The 27289-nt window shown below is 45.9% G+C and overlaps 2 protein-coding genes across 2 annotated transcripts in view; both read right to left on the bottom strand.

Moving 5' to 3' along the window:
* Window positions 1-9140, bottom strand: part of HAS3 (hyaluronan synthase 3) — a 29630-nt gene extending 20490 nt beyond the window's left edge. The window contains exon 1 of the mRNA XM_038754372.1: window positions 9080-9140. The gene's annotated coding sequence lies outside the window, so the exon portion shown is untranslated. The remainder of the gene's footprint in view (window positions 1-9079) is intronic.
* Window positions 9141-25147: 16007 nt separating this feature from the next.
* Window positions 25148-27289, bottom strand: part of TANGO6 (transport and golgi organization 6 homolog) — a 117087-nt gene continuing 114945 nt past the window's right edge. The window contains exon 18 of the mRNA XM_038754653.1: window positions 25148-25456. Within this exon, the coding sequence (XP_038610581.1) occupies window positions 25280-25456 (177 nt within the window). The 3' untranslated portion in view covers window positions 25148-25279. The remainder of the gene's footprint in view (window positions 25457-27289) is intronic.

Genomic DNA, 27289 nt, shown 5'->3' with positions numbered 1-27289 from the left:
GGGGCGCACAGTTTTAATCCCCATTATCCAGATGAGGTAACCGAGGCTCAGAGAAGTGAAGTGACTTGCCCAAGGTCACACAGCAGACATGTGGCGGGGCCGGGATTCAAACCCATGACCTCTGACTCCAAAGCCCGGGCTCTTTCCACTGAGCCACACTGCTTCTCACAAGCAACGCTGCTTCTCATTGTTTGGCTGTATCTAATAATAATAATGGCATTTATTAAGTGCTTACTCACAGTAGGCCACCAATTAACCATATTTATTGAGTGCTTACTGTGTGCAGGGCACTGTACTAAGCACTTGGGAAGTTCAAGTTGGCAACACAGAGAGACAGTCCCTACCCAACAGTGGGCTCACAGTCTAGAAGGGGGAGACAGGCAACACAACAAAACAAAGTAAATAGAATAGATATGTACAAGTAAAATAAATAAATAATTTATAATACAATTCCTTGATTGATAGATTGAGTCAATGGTATTTATTGAGCGCTTACCATGGGCAGAGCACTGTGCTAAACACTTGGGGGAGTATGCTACAATAATAATAATGATGGCATTTATTAAGCACTTACTATGTGCAAAACACTCACTCAATCGTATTTATTGAGCACTTACTGTGTGCAGAGCACTGTACTAAGCACATAGGAAGTCCAAGTTGGCAACATATAGAGATGGTCCCTACCCAACTGCGGGCTCATGGTCTAGAAGGGGGAGACAGACAACAAAACAAAACATATTAACAAAATAAAATAAATAGAATATGTACAAGTAAAATAAATAGAGTAATAAATACATACAAACATCTATACATATATACAGGTGCTGTGGGGAGGGGAAGGAGGTAAGGCGAGGAGGATGGGGAGAGGAAGGAGGGGGTTCAGTCTGGGAAGGCCTCCTGGAGGAGGTGAGCTCTCAGTAGGGCTTTGAGCTGTTCTAAGCGCTGGGGAGGTTACAAGTTGATCAGGTTGTGCCACAGGGGGCTCACAGTCAATCCCCATTTTACAGATGAGGTCACTGAGGCCCAGAGAAGTTAAGTGACTTGCCCAAAGTCACACAGCTGACAATTGACAGAGCAGGGATTTGAACCCATGACGTCTGACTCCAAAGCCCGGGCCCTTTCCACTGAGCCACGCTGCTTCTCTTGTATCTCCCCCCTTCTAGCCTGTGAGCCTGTTGTTGGGCAGGAACCATCTCTATCTGTTGCCAACTTACACTTCGCAAGTGCTTAGTCCGGTGCTCTGCACACAATAAGTGCTCAATAAATACAGTTGAGTGAATGAATGACGGAAAGAGGCTAGCTTCCTTTCACCACCCTGCTGCTGCGGCTCCTGGGTGGATTTTCCTTTTCAGCCCCAGGGTGTGTGCCTCTCTGGGTGTGTTTTGGGGTGGAGGGGAGGAGGAGAGAAGCAGCAGAAGGAATATCTTTCAGTTGGAAGCTCCCGATTCATTCATTCAATCGTATTTACTGAGCACTTACTGTGTGCAGAGCACTGTACTAAGCGCTTGGGAAGTACAAGTTGGCAACATATAGAGACAGTCCCCACCCAACAGCGGGCTCACAGTCTGCTCCATGGAGACTATACATGCCTAGGAGTTCCTGATAACTAACCGACACCTCTTCTACATCACCATAAGCGCCTTATGGGCAGGGAACGTGTCCACTAACTCTTGTATTCTCCCAAGCGCTCAGTACAGAGCTCTGCAGCTAGAAAACGCTCAGTAAATAGTATTGACTGACATCACTAGCAGATCATTTGAGCGCTTACTGTGTGCAGAGCACTGTACTAAGCGCTTGGGAAGTACAAGTAGGCAACATATAGAGACGGTCCCTACCCAACAGTGGGCTCACAGTCTAAAAGAGTGGCAGGGTCACAGCAGCCTGTGCACGCCTGGGAGTTTTGATAACTAGCCCACACCTTTTCTACATCACTGTAAGCCTGTTATGGGCTGGGAACGTGTCCGCTAGTTCTGGAAGAATCAGGAAGAGGCGACAACTCCGAGGCCTCAGTCCCACAGTCACTGCACACCCAAATCTGAGCAGTCCAAGTTGACCACAATCACGACAGCACGAGCCAGGAGGAGACAGCCAGGATTCCTCAAAAATCTCCAGTGGCTACCAATCAATCTGCGCATCAGGCAGAAACTCCTCACCCTGGGCTTCAAGGCTGTCCATCCCCTGGCCCCCTCCTACCTCACCTCCCTTCTCTCCTTCTCCAGCCCAGCCCGCACCCTCCGCTCCTCCACTGCTGATCTCCTCACCGTACCTCGCTCTCGCCTGTCCCGCCATCGACCCCCGGCCCACGTCATCCCCCGGGCCTGGAATGCCCCCAATCCCTCTGCCCCTCCGCCAAGCTAGCTCTCTTCCTCCCTTCAAGGCCCTGCTGAGAGCTCACCTCCTCCAGGAGGCCTTCCCAGACTGAGCCCCTTCCTTCCTCTCCCCCTCGTCCTCCTCTCCACCCCCCCATCTTACCTCCTTCCCTTCCCCACAGCACCTGTATGTATGTATGTTTGTACATATTTATTACTCTATTTTATTTGTACATATCTATTCTATTTATTTTATTTTGTTAGTATGTTTGGTTTTGTTCTCTGTCTCCCCCTTTTAGACTGTGAGCCCACTGTTGGGTAGGGACTGTCTCTATATGTTGCCAATTTGTATTTCCCAAGCGCTTAGTACAGTGCTCTGCACACAGTAGGCGCTCAATAAATACGATTGATGATGATGATGATGACCCCCGGGCTGCTCCTGTCCACTATCGCTCATCCATGGGAGTTGAGGGAAGGCTAGCCAGCCACCATCAGGGCCTCTTCACCAAAAGCTTAAAGCCGATTGACTAGGGGCTCTGCCATCTGGTAATTTATTACAGTGATCAATCAATAGTATTTACTGAGTGCTTCTTAGCTGCAGAGCACTGTACTTAGCGCTTGGGAGAGTACAACAGAATTAGAAAAAGACACATTCCCTGCCTATAAGGAGCTTATAGAGATGTAGAAAAAGGTGTTGCCTAGTTATCAGAAACTCCTAGGCATGCATCACAAGCCTCTCTCCCTCCCAACCCCAACCCATCCTCCCCCAGCCTCCCCCTGGCCTTTACCACTAAAATGAGTTAAACGCATATGTAAGCTCCTGCCATTTCCCGTAACTGTCTTTTTTGCTCTTGACCCAGATTGCATCACTAACATACTGCTGCTTCCTGCTCCTTGAGGGAGACAGGAAAAATCTCCAGCAGCAGTTTCCCTAAAATCCTCGGACCTCCAAGGCAATATAGGAAGGGTCCTTCTGGTTGGGGACGGTCTGAGCTGCAGTTTATCAATGCTATTTATTGATCAATCAATCAAGTGTATTTATTGAGCGCTTACTGTGTGCAGAGCACTGTAGTAAGCGCTTGGGAAGTACAAGTTGGCAACATATAGAGACGGTCCCTACGCAACAGTGGGCTCACAGTCTTAAAGGGGGAGACAGAGAACAAAACCAAACATACTAACAAAATAAAATAAATAGAATAGATATGTACAAGATAGAGTAATAAATATGTACAAACATATCAATCGTATTTATTGAGCACTTACTGTGTGCAGAGCACTGTACTAAGCACTTGGGAAGTACAAGTTGGCAACATATAGAGACAGTCCCTACCCAACAGTGGGCTCACAGTCTATATGTATGTATATACATATATACAGGTGCTGTGGGGAAGGGAAGGAGGTAAGATGGTTTACCATTTACTGATCAAATGACCATTTGATCATTTACTGTGTGCAGAGTTGGACCCTTTAATTGAGGTGTGCCACCCTCAGTACCTTATCACAGCACGTAGCCCAGGGCCTGGCATATACTAAGCACTTAAATACTATAAAAAAAAACCCTAAAAAACCTCACAGGAAGATAGAATGTCTGATCTCACCACAGTTGCCAACAGCACTTATTGGATCCTTCGAGATCCTCTAAAATGATGGAGCTAGCCTAGCCAAAACTTAGGGTGGGGCAGAGGAGTGGATCAAGGGCAGGAGTTAGAAAGGAGCGGAGAATTAAAAGCATCACATGCTGGTACTTGTCATCTGAGGCTGAGGGCTGTATGAACATTCGCTACCTTAGCTGTTTAATACCGTCCACTTGGCTTTATAACAACTACACCCCTTAAAAGGCTTTTCATTATTGCACCTTAAGGTTCACATTTGTGGCAGATATGCTTACCTCCCCTCCCCTCTAATGAATTCGAGGGACTTGAGGGCAGGGTCAAGAATCTGTCCTTTAACACAAGCTACTGGTTCCTAGGTAGATGAAGTGCTATGTACCTTGGTATTCATTCAGTCATATTTATTGAGCGCTTGTGTGCAAAGCACTGTACTAAGCGCTTGGGAAGTCCAAGTTGGCAACATATAGAGACGGTCCCTACCCAACAGTGGGCTCACAGTCTAGAAGGGGGAGAAAGAAAACAAAACATATTAACAAAAAATAGAATAAACATGTACAAGTAAAATACATAGAGTAATAAATATGTACAAACATATATACATGGTAGTGGACAGTGGATCCCATCACACGCTGGCTTCCCTTCCCCCTACAGTTAAGGGCAGATACAGAGCTTCCAGTTCTCCATGATGGTATTTTTTTAAAAAAATGGTATTTATTCAGCACTTACTATGTGCCAGGCACTGTATTAAGCACTGGGTATATGCAAGGTAATAGCCCCTGTCCCACATGGGGCTCACAGACTTAATCCCCATTTTACAGATTATGTAGCTCAGGTACAGAGATGTTTAGTAAGGGGTTTGCCCAAGGTCACACCGGTCCTTCTGACTCCCAGCCCTGTGCAATGCTCAAGTACCATGCAAAAGTACCATGAAAAAATGGTATTTATTCAGCACTTACTGTGTGCCAGGCACTGTATTAAGCACTGGGTATATGCAAGGTAATAAGGATGGACATAGCCCCTGTCCCACATGGGGCTCACAGACTTAATCCCCATTTTACAGATTATGTAGCTCAGGTACAGAGATGTTTAGTAAGGGGTTTGCCCAAGGTCACACCGGTCCTTCTGACTCCCAGCCCTGTGCAATGCTCAAGTACCATGCAAAAGTACCATGAAAAAATGGTATTTATTCAGCACTTACTGTGTGCCAGGCACTGTATTAAGCACTGGGTATATGCAAGGTAATAAGGATGGACATAGCCCCTGTCCCACATGGGGCTCACAGACTTAATCCCCATTTTACAGATTATGTAGCTCAGGTACAGAGATGTTTAGTAAGGGGTTTGCCCAAGGTCACACCGGTCCTTCTGACTCCCAGCCCTGTGCAATGCTCAAGTACCATGCAGAAGCTACAGGCGGAAAGCAGCAGTCATACCAATTTGCTCACAAAGAGACGGGCAGGGTGAGCATAAAGGGGAAAAAAATCTGACTTGGAAGGAAAAAAAAAGAATTAAGTCTACTGCTTGAGCCAAGTGCTCCAATGGAACACACACCCCCGCCTGGGGTTGAGTACTTGGCTCAAGAGGGGCGAGAAAAACCTTGGTTACATACACAGTAGCGTATGAGAGAAGCTTTTTATAGCACATTACCTAATTCATCATCCAGCCTGCAGTGCCAAAGCAATTTTCCAAGCTGCCTGGCAGGTGTTCCCCCTGGCCCTGCACAACCCACCCTGTCTCTCCCTCCTCTCCCACTTTGACATTCAGCTGGCCACAAGGTTCATTTATTCAGAGGAACCCTTTTCAGCTCCTTCCACTGTCCCTCCCCAGTTTTTTTGTTTAAGGGGCATTTTTTAAGCACCTACTATATGCCAAGCATGGTACTAAGCACTGGGCTAGATAGAAGCTAATCAGGTCGGACACAGTCCATGGTCCCACATGGGGCTCCATGATAGTTCCCATTTTACAGATGAGGTGACTTGCCCAGTCACACAGCAGACGAGTGGCAAATTAGTCTTTTAGACTGTGAGCCCACTGTTGGGGAGGGACTGTCTCTATATGTTGCCAACTTGTACTTCCCAAGCGCTTAGTACAGTGCTCTGCACACAGTAAGCACTCAATAAATACGATTGATGATGATGAAATTAGAACCCAGGTCCTCACTTTAACCACTAAGCCACTTTGCTTCTCTGTCCTCTCACACTTCTCACTATCAATCAACGGTATTTGTTGAGCACTTTCTGTTCATACAGCATTGTACTAAGCACTTGGGAGAGTACAGACGGGCTAGACATTCCCTGCCCATGGGAAGCTTGCAGTCTAGTCATTATCAATCATTTAATGAGTGCTTACTGTGTACTGAGCACTTGGGAGAGTACCATATAACAGTTCATTCATTCGATTGTATTTATTGAGTGCTTACTGTGTGCAGAGCACTGTACTAAGCACTTGGGAAGTACAAGTTGGCAACATATAGAGATGGTCCCTACCCAACAGCGGGCTCACAGTCTAGAAGGAGGAGACGGTTGGTAGACGTGTTGCCTGCCCACAAGGAGCTTACGGACTACAGGGGGATACAGATATTAAATAAATTACAGCTACACAGATGAGTGAAGAGGGGCTGAGGGAGGGGTGAATAAACGGTGCAAATCAAAGTTCATATCCACTATCCATACCTGCTCCAACAGCTCCTGCTCCCTTTTCATTTGCTGTCTGGCCTCCGCACCAAAAGACATGGCAAAGGATTTATAGAAACGGTACCCCCATGATGAAAGCTTCTCCTGAATCATCCCCTTCCCCCTCACAGATAAAAAGTAACACACACGGAATGGCAAGATTACACCATGTCCGGCTGGAACAAAAAGCAAATACAAAATCCACGTACAACAGACTACGTATTAGAAATTCTTTGTTGGCAATTGCGCGCTACAATAGTCTTCAAATCTGCCAAGCACTTGGGTCCAGATCACCTGAATATATTGCTTCTTACTCCGCCCCAACAGCACCTATGTACATAACCCTACAGTTTGCTGTTTCCTCTCATTTATTTTAAAGCCCATCTCCTTCAGTAAGCTCTTTGAGGGCAGGAATTGTATCTACCTCTTTTTTACCTTTCTACAAGCTTGGTATTGCGTTGTGCCCAAAGTGCTCTATCAATAGCACTGACTGATCAATTGTGATGAGCTTGCTTAGTCTTTACTGTGCTCCTTACACCTCCAGAATCATGACTGACCTTTCCTTAGTGCAATCTCCTCTGCGGTCTGGCAGATTGCTTTGCAAATTTACCTCAATTACTGTGAAGTTTGAGTTCCCACAAGGCACACAGAATAACAAATTAGAGGACGAGACCCTATTCCTCTCTCCAAGGAGCTTACACTTTAGGAGTTAGGAAACAAAAGTAAAATCGTTACACTCTCAGTCCCGCTGCTTCCATGGAATTTTCATAGATTTAAACCGTTTATTTTTTAATGGTATCAAGCGCTAGGTGCCAGGTACCATACTAAGCACTGGGGTGGATCAATTAATCATATTTATTGAGCACTTATAGTGTGCGGAGCACTCTACGAAGGGCTTGGGAGAGTACAATATAACAATGTTGGATAGAAAATAATCAGGTTGGACACAGCTCCTGTCCCATATGGGGTCACAGTTTAAGGCAGAGAGAGGAGGATTATGTCCCCATTTTACACACGAGGTAGTTGAGGCGCAGAAAAGTTAAGTGACTTGCTCAACGTCACATTGCAGATAAGTGGTAGAACTAGGATTAGAACCCAGGTCATCTGATTTCCAAGCCAGAACTCTTTCCATTAGGCCACACTGCTTCTCTGCATTTTCCCCCCACCACTTAACAGAGGCCCTCTACGTGTTACGTTATCAATGGGTTAGATATATATTTCACCATAATTCACAGCTGAACAATGAACAATGGACAGATATGCTCTCTGGTAAGCCTTCTTATAAAGCGGTAGGTTCCTAGTATACCAAGTACCTCAGTTTCCGTCTCTTTACACCCTTTTAGTTTGATTTCACCTACCCCCTCATTAAGTGCTACAACAGCAAGGGACAATTTCAATTACTGACTTTCTAGTTGTTTTTTGAGATCTTCCTGGGTCTCTCCAATGCCCCTCTCTGCTGTCTCCCCACATTAGATTATAAACCCATGACAAAAGTTACAACTTTTATTTTTAATGCTATTTTTTAAGCACTTACTGTGTGCCAGGCAGTATACTAAATTCTGGAGTAGATACACGATCAGCAGGTTGGATACAGTCCCTGTCCCACATGGAACTGTCTTAATTTTTTAAGCACTTACTATGTGCCAGGCAGTGTACTAAATTCTGGAGTAGATACAAGATCAGCAGGTTGGATACAGTCCCTGTCCCACATGGAACTGTCTTAATTCCCCTTTTACAGATGAAGTAACAGAGGCACGGAGAAGTTAAGTGACTTGCCCAAGGTCACACAGCAGACAAGTGGCAGCACTGGGATTAGAACCCAGACTCTCTGACTTAACTCACTGTGGGCAGGGAATGTGTCTGTTCATCGGTGTACTGTAATAATAATAATAATGGTATTTATTAAGTGCTTTCTATGCACCAAGCATTGTTCTAGGCACTGGGGTAGATACAGGGTTATCAGGTTGTCCCAGGTGGGGCTCAAAGTCTTAATCCCCATTTTACAGATGAGGTAACTGAGGCACAGAGAAGTGAAGTGACTTGCCCAGAGTCACACAGCTGACAAGTAGTGGAGTCGGTATTAGAATCCACGACCTCTGACTCCCAAGCCCGGGCTTTTTCCCCTAAGCCACACTGCTTCTCAAGTGTTTAGTACAATGCTCTGCACATAATAAGTGCTCAATAAATACAACTGAATGAATTAGGTCTTCCAATTTCTTATGCATTTCCTTAGACTAGTGCTCTGTACATAATAGGCATTCAATAAATGCTATTAAGACCTATCTCCTTGGCATTTACACCGTGCAAACTGTTCTGTATAGTCATTGGCAGCAGGTGGGAAATACCCCATTGACCCCCTTCTTCCTCCAACCCAACCATGCCACTATCCAGTCCCCATTCTCTACTGCTAGAAGGCACCTCTATTTATCTCTGTTTTATACCCACCTCCTTATTGTTCCCCTAGACACTCTAAACAAAAAACTACTTACCTTGCAGAGGGAAACCAAGTACTCTCCAAAGTTTCTCCACCTCTCCCTCAGAAGCCAAAGCCAAGACAACAGTGACTCACAGACAACCTAGATGACTAGCGGCCTCAAAGGAGTGCTGGGAAGGGAAGGAAAAAGGCACTGGGTTTAAAAATCATATGGTCACATCAGGTACTAATTAGGCTACTCTTAGCTCAATGTGATCAGCTGGAAAGGAGATCAGAGTGTGATCAGTTTAGGATTTAAAGATCACAGTGTGATTTCTAAACCTGAGGAAGACCTATACTTCTTAAAAGGAGAGGACAACTTAAAATTGAACGCTTTTAAATTCTAGCCCTAGGAATGCACCACTAGCACCACACTTGATAGACTTATTGCTCCCTCAGTGGTCAAACAATTGTGGTATTTATTAAACACTATGTTCCAATCTCCCTTGCCCCTTCTTTCCAGCTAGTTGACCCAATTTCAACTTTCATGCCAGAGGGCTTGACCAGGACTCTGATAGTTTTACCTTAAGAAGGTTCAAATGCCCTAGGATGATTAGGGGAACTTCAGGATCAGATGAAGTGTCAAGTCTGATTGTTATCAGGTTTGTTTTATTTCAATATATTTCAGGAGCATTAAGGGGCTTTTTTTCTGTTCAAAAAAGGGAATTTATCTACATCTGTTCAAGGAGAAGGGAATCGATAAATATCGTGTCACAGCACAAGAGCAAACACCTGGACTAGGAAAAGATAAGAGGGAAGAGAAGGATTTTCAAAGAGTTGCCAGGGTACTTCCACAGACCCTGACCCCAACTGCTCCCTGCTTGAAAAGTTGAAAGACGTCAGGCCTTTTTTTTGAGAAGCAAAGCCCTGATCTATAGCCTGTCCCTGGTATATTTCAAAAGGGTGTAGCACAATCAACCACGACCATTAATAAATCCAGTAACTAGGGTCTTCAGAGCATCGTGCAGTAATAAAGTGCCCTCTGCCCCCTGACTACATGTAATTATTTCCAGGAGGCTCATTTGGGATCGTCAAGCAGTCAGGACCCAGTTGTGAAAATTCAGAATCTCACTGGCCAGTAAGGTCTCTTCTGCCCAACTGATTCCATTTGGGAAAGTGAGTTTTAAAGCCCTCCTTCTGGGGCTGGAAATCACTTCATCAGCCTAATCGACTCTTGAAAAGTCACAGAGGTAATACTGTAATGGTAGCAATAAAGCTAACAGTAGAAATGTTGCCTTGGTTGCTAACTGCATTCAAATACCCGTTCTCAGGCCTGCCTGGGGAAGGACCTGGTGTTGCTAGTAAGATAAGGGAGTCCCCTTCTTTGCTAGGGAGCTTGTGTGGCTGCAAGAGTAGGGGTGTATAATTAAAAGCCAAAGTGTGTGACCAGATTTGAAAGCATCCGTTGCTTGCTTGCTATGTGAAGCAGAAGTGAGTATTTTAGGGATTAATTCGATTTAGTGCTATTTTATCTCGACACTGCCACTTGGAATTTAGATTAAACTTAGCCTTCTCCCCCATTTTAACAAATGTAAATTAAAGTGTGCGGGACTGTAAAGGAATTCCGGAGAAAGAAGCTACTTGGACCACGGACCTGATTTTTCCAATTAGCTGAAGGTGAAATGGATGAACCCACAGGAGCGGGAGGGGGGGAGAGTGGTCCCCTATTTCAGTAGCCAAATCTGCATAATGAACAGTCAGCAATGCAGCAGGATTGTCCTTTCATTGAAAGACTCTTGAGGGTCTACTGTGTGCCCAGCACTGTATTAAACACCTGGCACTGTACTGAGCAGCAGAATTAGGGTAAGCTCTTGAGACAGGAGCCCGTCCGGAGAGTTCAACCCTATGCTTTTGGACTGTGAGCCCACTGTTGGGTAGGGACTGTCTCTATATGTTGCCAACTTGTACTTCCCAAGCGCTTAGTCCAGTGCTCTGTACACAGTAAGCGCTCAATAAATACGATTGATTGATATGCTGGAAGAAATGGTTGTACATAAGTACAGTGTTTGCACTCTATATGCATTACCAAATGAGTAACTTAACTGTGGTTTTGGGAGAACCCAACCCCCATATTATAAAACGAGGTGTTCCCTGTTCTTCAAATAGGCGGTACTTAAGAAATACAGTTGTGGATGAGGATGCGTTTATTTTGTTGTTTATTTCTGCCCCATTCCGCTTTGGGCCAGAATTGACAGAATGAGGAACAGCAGCAGACCTTGACAACTTTTAGAATGCTAGCGCTGGGCTAGTTGAGGCAGTTGTGAACTGTAAACGGCCCTATCCGAGCAAGGAGGACCTGGGAACTACTCTTTAAGTACAGTGCCCTCTTAGTACAGTGCTCTGCCCACAGTAGGTGCTCAAGAAATACGATTCCTTGATTGATAGATTGAGTCAATGGTATTTATTGAGCGCTTACCGTGGGCAGAACACTGTGCTAAACACTCGGGAGAGTATGCTACAATAATAATAATAATGGCATTTATTAAGCGCTTACTATGTGCAAAGCACTGTTCTAAGCGCTAAGGAGGTTACAAGGTGATCAGGTTGTCCCACGGGGGGCTCACGGTCTTAATCTCCATTTTACAGATGAGGTAATTTAGGCACAGAGAAGTTAAGTGACTTGCCCAAAGTCACAAAGCTGACAAGTGGCGAAACTGGGATTTGAACCCATGACCACTGACTCCAAAGTCCGGGCTCTTTCCACTGAGCCACGCTGCAAGAGAGACAGCAGACATGCTCCCCACCCACAACGAGTTTATGGCCTAGAAGGGGAAACAGGCATTAATATAAGTAAGTAATTTACTATAGTGTTCAAGCGTTTTCATCTTGGAGCACTAAAACGTTTGGGAGTTTTCACCATCAGGCCTTGTCTTTTCCGTTGGATTTTGGTTTCCGTTGCTTCAGCTTTTCAATACTTGACCATAATCCTCTCTCCTCTGGGAGTGTGATCCAGTCTAATTCTCGCCTTGTAGTTCTTCTAGCATTTATTTCGGCACGTGTACAGTAAGTGTTCAGTAAGTACTACCGAAGGAATGGACAGACGAACAAATTGTGGGTCTGCCTGGCTGCCGAGAATGTACGTTTGGCCTCCATCCCTGGTCACCTATTGGGATGAAGTGGAGTTGCCAGAGTGCCGTTCTGGTGGAATAATCCTAGTCCCTCTTCCTGACTCTAAACACCGCAGACATTTCTGGCTTCGGCCCTGCAACTTCAGGGTCGGAGGCCGGCAGCCAAGCAGCGTTTGACACTTCGGCTCAATTACTGCCAGCTTCCCCTAGTGAGACACGTGTATCACAACCTCCTAGTCGGCTTCATCTCGGCTCACTTGAGATGGGGTCCAGATGGAGGCTTTCCTCCAGCTGGCTCGATAGTTTTCCCACTGAAACGCTTCCGTTTAGGCTGTGCAATCTATTATTTAAAATGGAAACTGGGTGCCTTGAGGAAGGAAAAGAGCCACAGATCGGTCCAAGTGAAATTACCAATCTGTTAAGTGAACTACTTGTGAACAGGAAAATTAGGGTCTGGGTTTAAAGAAGTCAACTCGTTTAAGTACTCCACCCCAGCACTGTTGAGATGGCTCCCGGTTAATTTCAGTCCCTTAAATTGGAAGTTAATGATTTTGGGGACTCTCTGGATTTCCCTGAGGAGGGTTTCACGGAATTCAGTCAAGAGAAGCAGCCTCTTTGCCTCTCGTTCACTCTCAAGTGATCAGGTCAAGGAGTTCCCGAGTAGGAGGGAGCAAACCACCGCCCTACGTCTGGCCCAAGGAGGGAGACTCAGGATGACTTTTCCTTCAAGTAACTGGGAATACTGGAGCCCAAAGGGGAACGGGGATGGGGATGGAGGGGAAGAGAGCTCCTGGGAGTTGGGCTCAAGGCACAGTGGGAAGAAAAAGGCAGGACAGGGAGAGAAAGAGCAAGAGAGATATTGAAAAACATAAAAAAATAAAAAGACAAAGATAGATGAGGAGACAGACAGACAGATTCACAAGCAGGGATTTTCACTCACACACAGACTCTGCGATGTGTGGAGCACACAGCTATGGCAGATAAGAGCAGAGCAACGGCATCCCAAAGCAGCGTGGCTCAATGGAAAGAGCCCGGGCTTTGGAGTCAAATGTCATGGGTTCAAATCCCAACTCTGCCAACTATCAGCTGTGTGACTTTGAGCAAGTCACTTAACTTCTCTGTGCCTCAGTTACCTCATCTGTAAAATGGGGATTAAGACTTTGAGCCCCCCCATGGGCCAACCTGATCAACTTGTAATCTCCCCAGTGCTTAGAACAGTGCTTTGCACATAGTAAGCGCTTAATAAATGCCATCATCATCATCATCACGGCTGCTAGTACCCATCCTGCTCTCTACTCCCTGAGGTTTTCCGAGGGTAGCAGTAAGGCCACTGCCCAGGCTGGGACCAATCATGGCAGCTGCCCTAAACACTGCATCTCAACTCCCTCTAGCCTGTGAGCTCATTGTGGGCAGGTGATGTGTTTGTTATATTGTACTTTCTCAAGCACTTAATACAGTGCTTTGCACACAGAAAGGGCTCAGTAAATATGATTAAAAACAATAATAAGGGGCCCAGCAGGTGGGACTCTAGAAGCCGGGAAGGTCCGTGGCCTTTCCTGTTCTTCCTTTCTCCTAGAGCTCTCCAGGGTTCTTGGAGTGGAAGGATCGGGGCTCCCTGGAATGTCCCTCTAGACTGAGCTCGCAGTGGGCAAGGAATGTGTCTATTTTTGTACTGTACTTTCCCAAGCGCCTAGTACAGTCCTTTGCACACAGTAAGTGCTCAATAAATACAATTGAATGAATGAATGCCAGGAGGGGTTTGAAAGCAGCAGCATAATGGTCTCTTGTGAGTTCTGCTGCTGTTCCATATTGACTGAGGAGAAAAGAGAGAAAAGATTTAATGACAGAATCTCCACCTTTTAAACCTCCCTCGCCTCTGCCAGCTGGCTGATGGATCATCACACTGGGCTATTTTTTTCAAATAGTATTTGTTCAACATTAAGTGCCAGGCTCTGAAATAAGCCCTGGGGTAGATACAAGTCAATCAGGTTGGACACAGTCCAGGTCACACAAAGGCTCACCATCTTAATCCTCATTTTACAGATGCGGTAACTCCAGAGAAGTGAAATGACTTGTCCAAGGTCACAGAGCAGACAATTGGCAAAACTAGGATTAGATTGGGCTATTTGCCCAAGGTCCAAACCCTTAGGGATGGCCTTGGGGCGGTGGAGGTGACAGTGGTGAAGGATTTGCATTATTTCTTTCTCCTGATGCTTTTCTGCATTGGAATCTCTGCTGCTTCGGCTATGGGTGAATCAGGGTATTTGGGGGTCCCAGAGTGATGGATCACAGGGGAAAATTTGGGGAGCATCCCAGACAGTTCAGGATGACTGGTCACTTCTATTCCTGAATGTTTTCCAAGCTTCCCTCACCCAACTCCCTACTCTTCCCCTCCCTGGGTCAGGGCAGGTAGTTTGTTTATTAACTGTACCTGAAAAACAAACCCACGGTTACTTAATTGCCTGTGTAATTACATAAATTCCTTGTCCAAAGCACTTCCTTCTAGCCTCAAGGTTGGGAAGAGGCCAGCCCAGCACATCACAGAAATCACAGGTGCCTGTGAAACGGGCTTTACTACTTCAACCTGCAAAGACTGTGAGCCCGTTATTGGGTAGGGACCGTCTCTATATGTTGCCGGCTTGTACTTCCCAAGTGCTTAGTACAGTGCTCTGCACACAGTAAGCGCTCAAATACGATTGAATGAATGAAAAGAGCCGAGAAAATGGTGGCTTCCATTCAGAGGGAGTCTTAGTTGTTGCAATATCAGTGAGAAACAAAACCTGATTCGTGTAGTTCAACTAATCCATCCATCGTATTTATTGAGTGCTTACTGTGTGCAGAGCACCGTACTAAGCGCTTGAGAGAGTACACTACAACAGAGGTGGTAGACATGTTCCCTTCCCACAGCGAGCTTACAGTCTAAAAAGGGAGACAGACATTAATATAAATTATGAATATGTACATACGTGCTGTGGAGCTGAGGGAGGGGTGAATAAAGGTGCAAATCCAAGTTCAAGGGTGACGTACAAGGGAGTGGGAGAAGAGGAAATGAGGGCCTAGTCAAGGGAATGTTTCTTGGAGATGTGCCTTCAATAAGGCTTTGCAGGTGGGGAGAGTGGTCGTCTGTGCCAGGTATGAAGAGGGAGGGTGTTCCAGGCCAAAGGCGGGATGAAGATGGGATATAGATCCCTCAGACTTCACCTTTTATGGAATTTAAAAGGTGGTGACAAGGTACCACATCAAAAAAATGTGCTTATGGAGGTACCTGACAAGGTCACCTTCCTGATTATTCCCAATCAACCATATTTATTAAGCACCTACTCTGTGTAGTACAATGGAATGCAAAGGAGGTAGAAAACTCAATCCCTGCCCTCAAAGATTTCAGTCTAATGGGGGAGACGGAAGACACAAAATCGTTTATGCACAGGATGAAACAGACAACTGGCTCTAACGAAGAAACCTGGACAAAGAATGAATTAATGCTTGAATAGTAGAGTATATAAATACATCTGTACATAATAAGTGCACTATGGGTCAAGAGGCAGGTCAGAAGCATTGGTAATCTCCCCCCAGGGTGCTGCGGGATGACCCAATCAATCAATAATTAAAGGTATGTATTGAGCACTGACTGTGTGTAGAGCACTGTAAGCACTTGGGAGAGTACAATACAACAGAGTTGGTAGACATGATCTCTGCCCAAAAGGAGCTTAGAGTGAGAAGGGGGAGACAGACATTAAAACACATTATTATTAATAATAATTACAATGTTTATTAAGTGCTTACTATGTGCCAGGCACTGTACTAAGCACTGGGGTGGATACAAGCAAAACGGGGAAATGGCAGCACGTAAGGATAAGTGTTCTGGGGCTGAGAGTGGGGTGAATACCAAGTCCTTAATAATAAATAATGCTATTTGTTAAGTGCTTACTCTGTGCCAAGCCCTGTTCTAAGCCTGAGGTAGATTCAAGGCAATCAGGTTGTCCCACGTGGGGCTCACAGTTTTAATCCCCATTTTACAGATGAGGTAACTGAGGCTTAGCAAAGTTCAATGTCTTGCCCAAGGTCACATAGCAAACAAGTGGTGGAGCCAGGATTAGAACCCATGTCCTCTGACTCTCAATCCTATGCTCTTTAAACTAAGCCATGCATAAGGGGTACAGACCCAAGTGCAGAGGTGACGTTTAGGCTATCGGTCATTTGTCCAAACGGGGCCCCAAGTCTGATCAACTTGTAAAATGATTAGATTGGAGCTCAAATCTCTTTCTCTTTCCACCCAATGTGACAATGTTATGTGTCCATCCTGTGGTTTCTGCTCCACTGTATTAACTGAAACTGTCAGATATTGTCTCAAACTGTGCTGACGGTATTACCGACGATGGCAAAACCTCCTCGCCCATTTGAAGTAGCGCAGAAGCAGAGAATTGAGGAGTAGGGGAATTCTGATTTGAGTCAGACATCTAGAACTGGGGATTCATTCATTCATTCAATTCATTGAATCGTATTTACTGAGCACTTACTGTGTGCAGAGCACTGTACTAAGCACTTGGGAAGTCCAATTTGGCAACATATAGAGACTGTCCCTACCCAACAACGGGCTCACAGTCTAGGAGGGGGAGACAGACAACAAAACAAAACATGTGGACAGGTGTCAAGTCATCAGAATAAACAGAAGTAAAGCTAGATGCACATCCGTAACAAAACAGAATAGTAAATATGTACAAGTAAAATAAATAGAGTAATAAATCTGTACAAACATATATACAGGTGCTGTGGGGAGGGGAAGGAGGTAGGGTGGGGGGGATGGGGAGGGGGAGAGGAAAAAGGGGGCTCAGTGTGGGAAGGCCTCTTGGAGGAGGTGAACTCTCAGTAGGGCCTTGAAGGGAGGAAGAGAGCTAGCTTGGCAGATGTGCAGTGGGTGGGCATTCCAGGCCAGGGGAAGGATGTGGGCCGGGGGTCGACGGTGGGACAGGCGAGAAGGAGGTACAGTGAGGAGAACGAGGTACAGTGAGGAAAAAGCCAATGGCACGGCATGGTCAATGAACACAAGAACATACGAAATGCCATTACTGCCTGCTTTTAATGGCTCACCAAGCAACAGGATGCCCTGGGAATCATGTGATTGTAGCCCTCCCTGACATTCATCCTAATGCTTAGGGATGGACCAACTGCCATCTCTAACTTTTCTGCAAGTAACTCATTTTGAACCTTTCATCCATGATATTTGTTCAGAGTCCTTCTGAACCAGTTAATATTCTAGGCCCATATCACTTCCTGAGATAAGAAATAAGAAAGAAAGGTTCTTATAAGAAAGTTCTTATAAGTTTATAACCTAAGTTATAAGTTCTTATAACTTATAGAGAAAGGTTCTTACACTTATAAAGAAAGGTTCTTATAAGAAAGTTCTTATAAGTTTATAACAAGTTAAAAGTTCTTATAACTTATATAAGTTTCTTATAAGAAACTCGGGCAAGTCGGATTCAATATCTGTTCTCCCTTACACTTAGAGAAGGAGCCTCATGTGGGACAGGGCATGAAAGTCTGGCCTAATTACCCTAGCATTTAATACAGTACTTGGCATATGGAAAGCACTCAACAAATACCACAATTATTATTAGTGTAAGGAATACCACATATGACCTTGGGAAAGTCACTGAACATCTCTGATCCTCTTTCATCTGAACTCATCTTCTGTCCCACATCCACTCTCTTTTCCCATCACTGTTGACACCACCATCATCCTCCCCTTCTCTCAAACCTGCACTCTTGGTTTTATCTTTGATTCTTCTCTCAACCCCCATATTCAGTCAGTCACCAAATCCTGCCAGTTCCATCCTCACATCTCCTGAACTGTCACCGTGCTTGTCCTGTTAGCTCCTCATGGGCAGGGCACACGTCTACCAACTCTGTTATATTGTACCCTTCCATGTGCTTAGTACAGTGCTCTGCATACAGTAAGCGCTCAATAAATACGACTGATCGATTGCCACATCAATCACGAGAAGCAGCGTGGCTCATTGGAAAGAGCATGGGCTTTGGAGTCAAAGGTCATGGGTTGAAATCCCAGCTCCGCCAGTTATCAGCTGTGTGACTTCAGGCAAGTCACTTAACTTCTCTGGGCCTCAGTTACCTCATCTGTAAAATGGGGATGAAGACTGTGAGCCCCGTGGGACAACCTGATCACCCTGTAACCACCCCAGCGCTTAGAACAGTGCTTTGAACACAGTAAGCGCTTAATAAATGCCATCATTATTATATTCCAACTCAACTACTTCATCAGCCTCCTCACTGATCTCCCTGCCTCCAGCCTCTCCCCTCACCAGTTGATTCTTTGCTCTGCTGTCCGGATCATTTTTCTCAAATATCACTTTACACAATCCCTCTACTCCTCAAAAACCTCCAAAGGTTGCCCATTCTCTGTTTGAAACAGAAACTCCTGCTTCAAGGGCAGTCAATCAGCCCTCGCCCTGCCCCACACTCATCCTTGCTCCTCTCCCACTACACCACAGCTTGCATGCTGCTAGAGAAGCAGCGTGGCTTAGTGGATAGAGCACAGAGTCAGAAGGGCCTGGGTTCTAATCCTGACTCCTCCATGTGTCTGCTATGTGACATTGGGCAAGCCCCACACTGAGCCCCCTCTTTCCTCTCCCCCTCCCCATCCTTCCTTCCTCTCCCCCTCGTCCCCCTCTCCATCCCCCCATCTTACCTCCTTCCCTTCCCCACAGCACCTGTATATATGTATATATGTTTGTACAGATTTATTACTCTATTTATTTATTTTACTTGTACCTATCTATTCTATTTATTTCATTTTGTTAGTATGTTTGGTTTTGTTCTCTGTCTCCCCCTTCTAGACTGTGAGCCCACTGTTGGGTAGGGACTGTCTCTATATGTTGCCAGCTTGTACTTCCCAAGTGCTTAGTACAGTGCTCTGCATACAGTAAGTGCTCAATAAATACGATTGATTGATTGATTGATCCCCCCACCCTACCTCCTTCCCCTCCCCACAGCACCTGTATATAGGTTTGTACAGATTTATTACTCTGTTTACTTTACTTGTACATATTTACTATTCTATTTATTTTGTTAATGATGTGCATCTAGCTTTACTTCTATTTATTCGGATGACTTGACACCTGTCCCCATGTTTTGTTTTGTTGTCTGTCTCCCCCTTCTAGACTGTGAGCCCGTTGGTGGGTAGGGACCGTCTCTATATGTTGCCAACTTGGACTTCCCAAGCGCTTAGTACAGTGCTCTGCACACAGTAAGTGCTCAATAAATACGACTGAATGAATGAATGGAAGTCACTTCACTTCTCTTAGCGCCAGTGACCCTGTCTATAAAATGGGGATTCAGAGTGTGAGCACAACGGGTGACAGGGACTGTGTCCAACCTGTTTAACTTGTGTCTACTCCAGTGCATAGAACAGTGTTTGGCCCATAAGCGCTTAACAAGTACCATAATTATTATTATCATGCTTTGCTCTACTCAAGCCAACCTACTCCACTGTTCCTCCTTCTCATCTCTTTCCCCTGGTGCTCCTTCCCCCTTCACACCTTTCCTCAACTTCAAAGCCCTATTTATCTCCTCCAGGAGGCTTTCCTGGCTACTTCAGCATCCAGCTAAGCACCTGGATATTTAACCACCCCCTCCAAGAGTACATATGTACTTATCTTTAAAACCTGTTGCTTCCCCCTACTTGCAATTTATTTTAATGTCTGTCTTCCCTGCTAAACAGTGAGTTTCTTGAGGGCAGGGATCTTGTCTCCTATTTCTCTTGTACTTTCCCAAAGTAATGTATCAATCAATCAATCATATTTATTGAGCACTTACTATGTGCACAGCACTGTACTAAGCGCTTGGGAAGTACAAGTTGGCAACATATAGAGACGGTCCCTACCCAACAGTGGGCTCACAGTCTAGAAGGGGAAGACAGAAAGCAAAACCAAACATATTAACAAAATAAAATAAATAGAAAGATATGTACAAGTACAATAAATAGAGTAATAAATATGTACTATGTTTGGTTTTGTCTCCCCCTTTTAGACTGTCAGCCCACTGTTGGGTAGGGACTGTCTCTATATGTTGTCAATCTGTACTTCCCAAGAGCTTAGTACAGTGCTCTGCACACAGTAAGCGCTCAATAAATACGATTGATGATGATGATGATACATATATACAGGTGCAGTATCAGTGCTTTGCACATAGTAAGCGCTTAATAAATGCCATCATTATTATTATTACCATAAGCTTTTACAGCTTTTGCTTAGAGTAAGTGCTTAATAAATGCTACGGAGTAACAGACACTGAAGTATTCAAGAATAAGAAAGAGTGAAACGGTGTGAAATAAAGAAAAGATTGATACGTTTTGCATGTACCAAGGAGCTGTCAAGACAAGTTCATTTTAATCCAGTGCTTATCTTGGCCTCAAGGAGCCACATAGACTGGAAACGTGCCATGGTGTAAAGGAAGAAATGATGAGTCTTAAATGGGTCTGTGGATGGGCCCATCAAGTTTTGTCTCCCAGATGAGGTGGGTGGGCAACGGCCAGTTGGAGTGGTAGAAAATATGGAGGGCTGGGGGAAGGGCAAGGGAGAGGTGGGGTAGAAAAAGATGGTAATTAAGAGCATGTCTCAAAGTCTGTCACTTCCACTGCTTTATTTTTACTTTAAGCAATTCCTGGAGGTTTTTTTTTAATTTATTTAAACTTTCTTCTCCAAATAATTGATGCTTGTTAAGCACTTACTATATCCTAAGCACCAGGGAAGATACAAGATAATGAGGTCAGACACTGTCTCTGTTCCACAAAGGGCTCATAATCTAAGTAGGAGGGACAACAGGGATTGAATTCCTCTCCCCCTTGTCCCCATCTCCATCCCCCCCGCCTTACCTCCTTCCCCTCCCCAAAGCACCTGTATATATGTGTACTTATTTATTACTCTATTTATTTATTTTACTTGCACATATCTATTCTATTTATTTTATTTTGTTAATATGTTTGGTTTTGTCCTCTGTCTCCCCCTTCTAGACTGTGAGCCCACTGTTGGGTAGGGACTGTCTCTAGATGTTGCCAACTTGTACTTCCCAAGCGCTTAGTACAGTGCTCTGCCCACAGTAAGCACTCAATAAATACGATTGAATGAATGAATGAATATGTTGCCAACTTGTACTTCCCAAGCGCTTAGTACAGTGCTCTGCACACAGTAAGTGCTCAATAAATACGATTGATTGATTGATTTTACTGATGAGGAAACTTGAGGCACAGAAGTTAAGTGACTTGCTCAAGGTCCACATAGCGGAGTTAGGATTAGAACCCAGGTCCTCTGAATCCCAGGCTCATGCTCTTTTCACTAGGCCGTGCTGCTCCCCAAATGCCCCTTAGTCTAAACTTTAGATAATCAGAATTATCCGAGGAGAGAATAACTGCAGCAAAAGAAAAAGGGAAGTGGAGCCACTTTCATATTTGAAATGATTTCTTCAGACCTAATATCACAGTGGCATCTTAACCCTGAAACACTTACAGAAAAAATTCCCAGAATATTGATCCCCAGTGTGGCCTAGTGGATAGGGCATGGGGCTGGGAGTCGGAAGGACCTGAGTTCTAATCCCAGCTCCACCACTTGTCTGCTGTGTGACCTCGGGAAAGTCACAACTTCTTTGTGCCTCAGTGATCTCATCTGTAAAATGAGAATTACTACTGAGAGCCCCATGTGGGACAGGGATTGTGTCCAACCTGATTAGCTTGTATCTACCTCAGCACTCAGAACAGTACTTGTCACATAGTAAGTGCTTAACAAATACCATTGTCATCATCACTATCATCAGTGTGTACCTGCATGTTTCCAAAGCAGAGGGAAGAATATGCCAATAACTTATTTTTAACTACTTCCTCTCAGCCCCATTTTTTTGCAGAAAGAAGGGCAGAGTATAGGCCCACAAGGAAGGATACAGTTAATTTTTCTTATCTGGAGGACAACAGGAAAAGTGAGCATGCCCATTCTCTTTTGGTACAGTACAAGAAGCAGCCCCATCATTATTACTGGCCTTCTTTTGCATGACAAATTCTCCGTCTTATCAGTGAAGAAAGCAATGGGATCCAAAATAAGTATTCATTCTGGCAAAGAGTATTTTACTCCACCAAGTGAATTTCAGGTGGCAGCACCTTATTTTTTGAACAGCTTCTAACTCAACCAATGACCACTGAGTAGGAAGAAGAGTGTTTGACCATCTTTTTCTAATAGTGCAGCTTGTGAGGTATTTAATAATAATAATAATAATAATAATAATAATAATAATGATGGTATTTATTAAGGGCTCACTATATGCCAAGCACTGTTCTAAGCACTGGGAGGTTACAAGGCGATCAAGTTGTCCCACGGGGGCTCACAGTCTTAATCCCCATTTTATAGATGAGGTAACGGAGGAGCAGAGAAGTTAAGTGATTTGCCCAAAGTCACACAGCTGACAGTTGGCGGAGCCGGGATTTGAACCCATGACCTCTGACTCCAAAGCCCGGGCTCTTTCCACTGAGCCACGCTATTTCCATTTCCACGTAATAATAATGATGGCATTTGTTAAGCACTTACTATGTGCAAAGCACTGTTCTAAGCGCTGGGGAGGGTACAAGGTGATCAGGTTGTCCCACGTGGGGCTCACAGTCTTAATCCCCATTTTACAGATGAGGTCACTGAGGCACAGAGAAGTTAAGTGACTTGCCCAAAGTCATGGCGGAGCCGGGATTTGAACCCATAACCTCTGACTCCCAAGCCCGGGCTCTTTCCACTGAGCCACGCTGCTTCTCTACATCAACACACATCTACTGTAGCCCCTACTGGGTAGAAAGGGTCACCAGGGCACGAACGTCATTCATTTCTTCCCTACCGCATATCCATGCTAGACAGAGTGGGAAACAAGGAAAGCAATCACATTTTCTAGAGCTCAGGGTGGGGTTCACGATTATTCATTAATCATTCACGATTAGGAAGGGTGGAAGGCAGGAATAGGAGAGGAGACTTAGGGAAAGACACAGAAAGTTAGAGCTGTGAGACAGGGCAAGACAGATAAAACTCAAAAATCTCAAAAATCCTCAAAAATCTCCAGTGGCTACCAATCAATCTGCGCATCAGGCAGAAACTCCTCACCCTGGGCTTCAAGGCTGTCCATCACCTCGCCCCCTCCTACCTCACCTCCCTTCTCTCCTTCTCCAGCCCAGTCCGCACCCTCCGCTCCTCCACCGCTGATCTCCTCACCGTGCCTCGTTCTCGCCTGTCCCGCCATCGACCCCCGGCCCACGTCATCCCCCGGGCCTGGAATGCCCTCCCTCTGCCCGTCCGCCAAGCTAGCTCTCTTCCTCCCTTCAAGGCCCTGCTGAGAGCTCACCTCCTCCAGGAGGCCTTCCCAGACTGAGCCCCTTCCTTCCTCTCCCCCTCGTCCCCCTCTCCATCCCCCTCATCTTACCTCCTTCCCTTCCCCACAGCACCAGTATATATGTATATATGTTTGTACATATTTTTTACTCTATTTATTAATTTATTTTATTTGTACATATCTATTCTATTTATTTTATTTTGTTAGTATGTTTGGTTTTGTTCTCTGTCTCCCCCTTTTAGACTGTGAGCCCACTGTTGGGTAGGGACTATCTCTACATGTTGCCAATTTGTACTTCCCAAGCGCTTAGTACAGTGCTCTGCACATAGTAAGCGCTCAATAAATACGATTGATGATGATGATGATGATTAAACTAACCATCCCGACGGCCCCTGTAAGCGTACTCTTTTCCACACCTTCTCACTCATACTCACCCAAACGACTTCCACCCGGCCTGAAAGACACAGAAAGTTAGAGCTGTGAGACAGAGCAAGACAGATAAAACTAACCACCCCGACGTCCCCTGTAAGCGTACTCTTTTCATCATCATCAATCGTATTTATTGAGTGCTTACTGTGTGCAGAGCACTGTACTAAGCGCTTGGGAAGTACAAATCGGCAACATATAGAGACAGTCCCTACCCAACAGTGGGCTCACAGTCTAAAAGGGGGAGACAGAGAACAAAACCAAACATACTAACAAAATAAAATAAATAGAATAGATATGCACAAGTAAAATAGAGTAATAAATATGTACAAACATATATACATATATACAGGTGCTGTGGGGAAGGGAAGGAGGTAAGATGGAGGGGATGGAGAGGGGGACGAGGGGGAGAGGAAGGAAGGGGCTCAGTCTGGGAAGGCCTCCTGGAGGAGGTGAGCTCTCAACAGGGCCTTGAAGGGAGGAAGAGAGCTAGCTTGGTGGATGGGCAGATGGAGGGCATTCCAGGCCCGGGGAATTTTCCACACCTTCTCACTCATACTCACCCAAACGACTTCCACACGGCCTGTCTGGCAGCAGCACTTAAGTGGGGAGAAGAGGGAGAGAGAGGTGAACACGGTTGCCCCTTCTTGAAGCCTCCCGGCTGGCAGCCCTGTTCCCATCAACGCTGTTGCCGCCCCTGGGGCTGTTTCCTGGAGGTTTCGGGCGCTGGGGAACTATATGAGGGCAGCCAGTGTGGAAATCCCCAGGTGGCAACCCCTGGCAAGCAGCACCCAACCAGTGGGGTGGTGGCAGTGCTGGTCCAGATGGGGGGCAGGGGGGGATGGGGAAGCAGCAGCAGCATTGGAGAGGGGACTGGAGCCTCTCTCTTTTAGCTGCTGCAGACTGACTGCCTGGTTCTAGGCTTCCCAGCATCTCCGTGATGAGTCCCCCTCCCCATCAGCCATTTTTCGGGCGGTGGAAGGGCTTCCCAGCATCTCCGTGATGAGTCCCCCTCCCCACCAGCCATTTTTCGGGCGGCGGAAGGGCTTCCCAGCATCTCCGTGATGAGTCCCCCTGCCCATCAGCCATTCTCCGGGCGGCGGAAGGGAGTGCCGAAATCTGGGCCGGCTTCCTGATCAGCTTGGGTGCCAGGGAGATTGATCGAAAAGGTAAACTCAAGGGAGTCAAGTTGGAGATCCAAGCGACAATCAGACAGAAAACCCTCTCAAGCTACACTTTAATAGCGCAGAAGAGACAGTGAGGCTGAGAGACCAAAGGACTGCTCTAAGGTTGCTGGTAAGCCTTGGTCCTGCTGTCTGCACAGCCCCCCGCCCCGGCAGGCCTTGTGTGATGGCTCCCTACGGCAGGATGACTATCTTCTTCTCCAGCGTCCGCGGGGGGAACAGGATTCCTCTCATAATCTCCCCCAGCTCCTCTAAGGCCAGCTGGGCGTGAAGTTTGGCCACTTCATCTGGCTCAGAACGAACAACGTGCTTCAACAGGTGGTACAAGTCCCTCAGGACATCTCTTAGCACCTACAGGGAGAGACACGACCGTGAAAATTAGGCTGACGGAACAGACTTCTCTAGGCACGGTCTTACCTACCTTCTTGTGGGCCAACCGGAGCCTACTTTCCTAGATTTATTAAGCAACTCTGGTCTGAAGAACCTAAGTGCTGTATGGCAAATTTTTCAGTGACTGGAAAATCACTGCTCCGGAGCATCTGCTCCAAGGCCACGATGGGTACCTGCTGCCGGGGGGCTGGTGGCTGTTCTTCCCCCCTCCACACTTCCCCTCTCCCCAACTCCATATAGAGAAGCAGCATGGCCTGGTGGAAAGAGCACCCATCAGGGAGTCAGAAGGTCATGGGTTCTAATCCGGCTCCACTACTTGTCTGCTGTGTGACCTTGGACAAGTCACTTCACTTCTCTTCTTTTTGGCCTTTCACTCAAGATACCACAAATATTTTCTCATTAGGTTTAGACCTTGCAGTGAATTACTTTTAATAACTGAGTTTTTTGAATAGTATTAATGGCTTATAATAATAATAATAATGATAGCATTTATTAAGCGCTTACTATGTGCAAAGCACTGTTCTAAGCGCTGGGGAGGTTACAAGGTGATCAGGTTGTTCCACGGGGGGCTCACAGTCTTAATCCCCATTTTACAGATGAGGGAACTGAGGCCCAGAGAAGTGAAGTGACTTGCCCAAAGTCACACAGCCAACGATTGGCAGAGCTGGGATTTGAACCCATGACCTCTGACTCCAAAGCCCGGGTTCTTTCCACTGAGCCACGCTGCTTCTCTATTATGTGCCAGGCACTCTACTAAGCACCGGGGTAGATACAAGATAATCAGGTTGGACACAGTCCCTGACCCACATGAGGCTCACAGTCTTAATCCTCCATTTCCCCCCATTTATGAGAAGCAGCGTGGCTCAGTGGAAAGAGCATGGGATTTGGAGTCAGAGGTCATGGGTTCAAATCCAGGCTCTGCCAATTGTCAGCTGTGTGACTTTGGGCAAGTCACGTCACTTCTCTGGACCTCAGTTCCCTCATCTGTAAAATGAGGATTAAGACTGTGAGCCCCCCCGTGGGACAACCGGATCACTCTGTAACCTCCTCAGTGCTTCTAACAGTGCTTTGCACATAGTAAGCGCTTAATAAATGCCATTATTATTATTTTTCAGATGAGGTCACTGAGACCCAGAGAAATTAAATGATTTGCCCAAGGTCACACGGCAGACCAGTGGCGGAGCCGGGATTAGAACCCAGGTCTTCTGTCTCCCAGGATCGTGCTCTTTCCACCAGGCCACGCTGCTCCTCCGGCCACATACTTCACTTCTGCTTCTTCGCTTCACTTCTCGCTTTAGCCGTAAGCGGGTCCTACATGTACCAGCCGCGGCGCGCACGTCGCAGTGGGCTGCCCCTGCTTCAGACTGCTGCAGTCTGCCCAGTGCAATTGAGTGCACAGTCTTTTAGACTGTGAGCCCACTGTTGGGTAGGGGCTGCCTCTATATGTTGCCAATTTGTACTTCCCAAGCGCTTAGTACAGTGCTCTGCACATAGTAAGCGCTCAATAAATACGATTGATGATGATGCACCCTACCTCAGGATACCCTAGGGGCCCGGAGCACCAACTGTCCAGCTGAGAGCCCACTGCTGGAGCTCCCTTTCAGGCAACCCAATGTCGAGAAAATCTCCTTTTTTAATTATAAGCTCAATCTTCGGAACGAATTCTGCCACACCTCCTCGCTCGATCCCGGTAACTCTCGAAATCCCAGACATTCATTCAATCGTATTTATTGAGCGCTTACGTTGTACTAAGCGCTTGGGAAGTACAAGTTGGCGACATATAGAGACGGTGCC

This window comes from Tachyglossus aculeatus, chromosome 11 (genome assembly GCF_015852505.1).
Source record: "Tachyglossus aculeatus isolate mTacAcu1 chromosome 11, mTacAcu1.pri, whole genome shotgun sequence".
NCBI classification, from domain to species: Eukaryota; Metazoa; Chordata; class Mammalia; order Monotremata; family Tachyglossidae; genus Tachyglossus; species Tachyglossus aculeatus.
The sequence above is the reverse complement of the archived record's forward strand: the minus strand, read 5'-3'. Positions and strand labels throughout refer to the sequence as shown.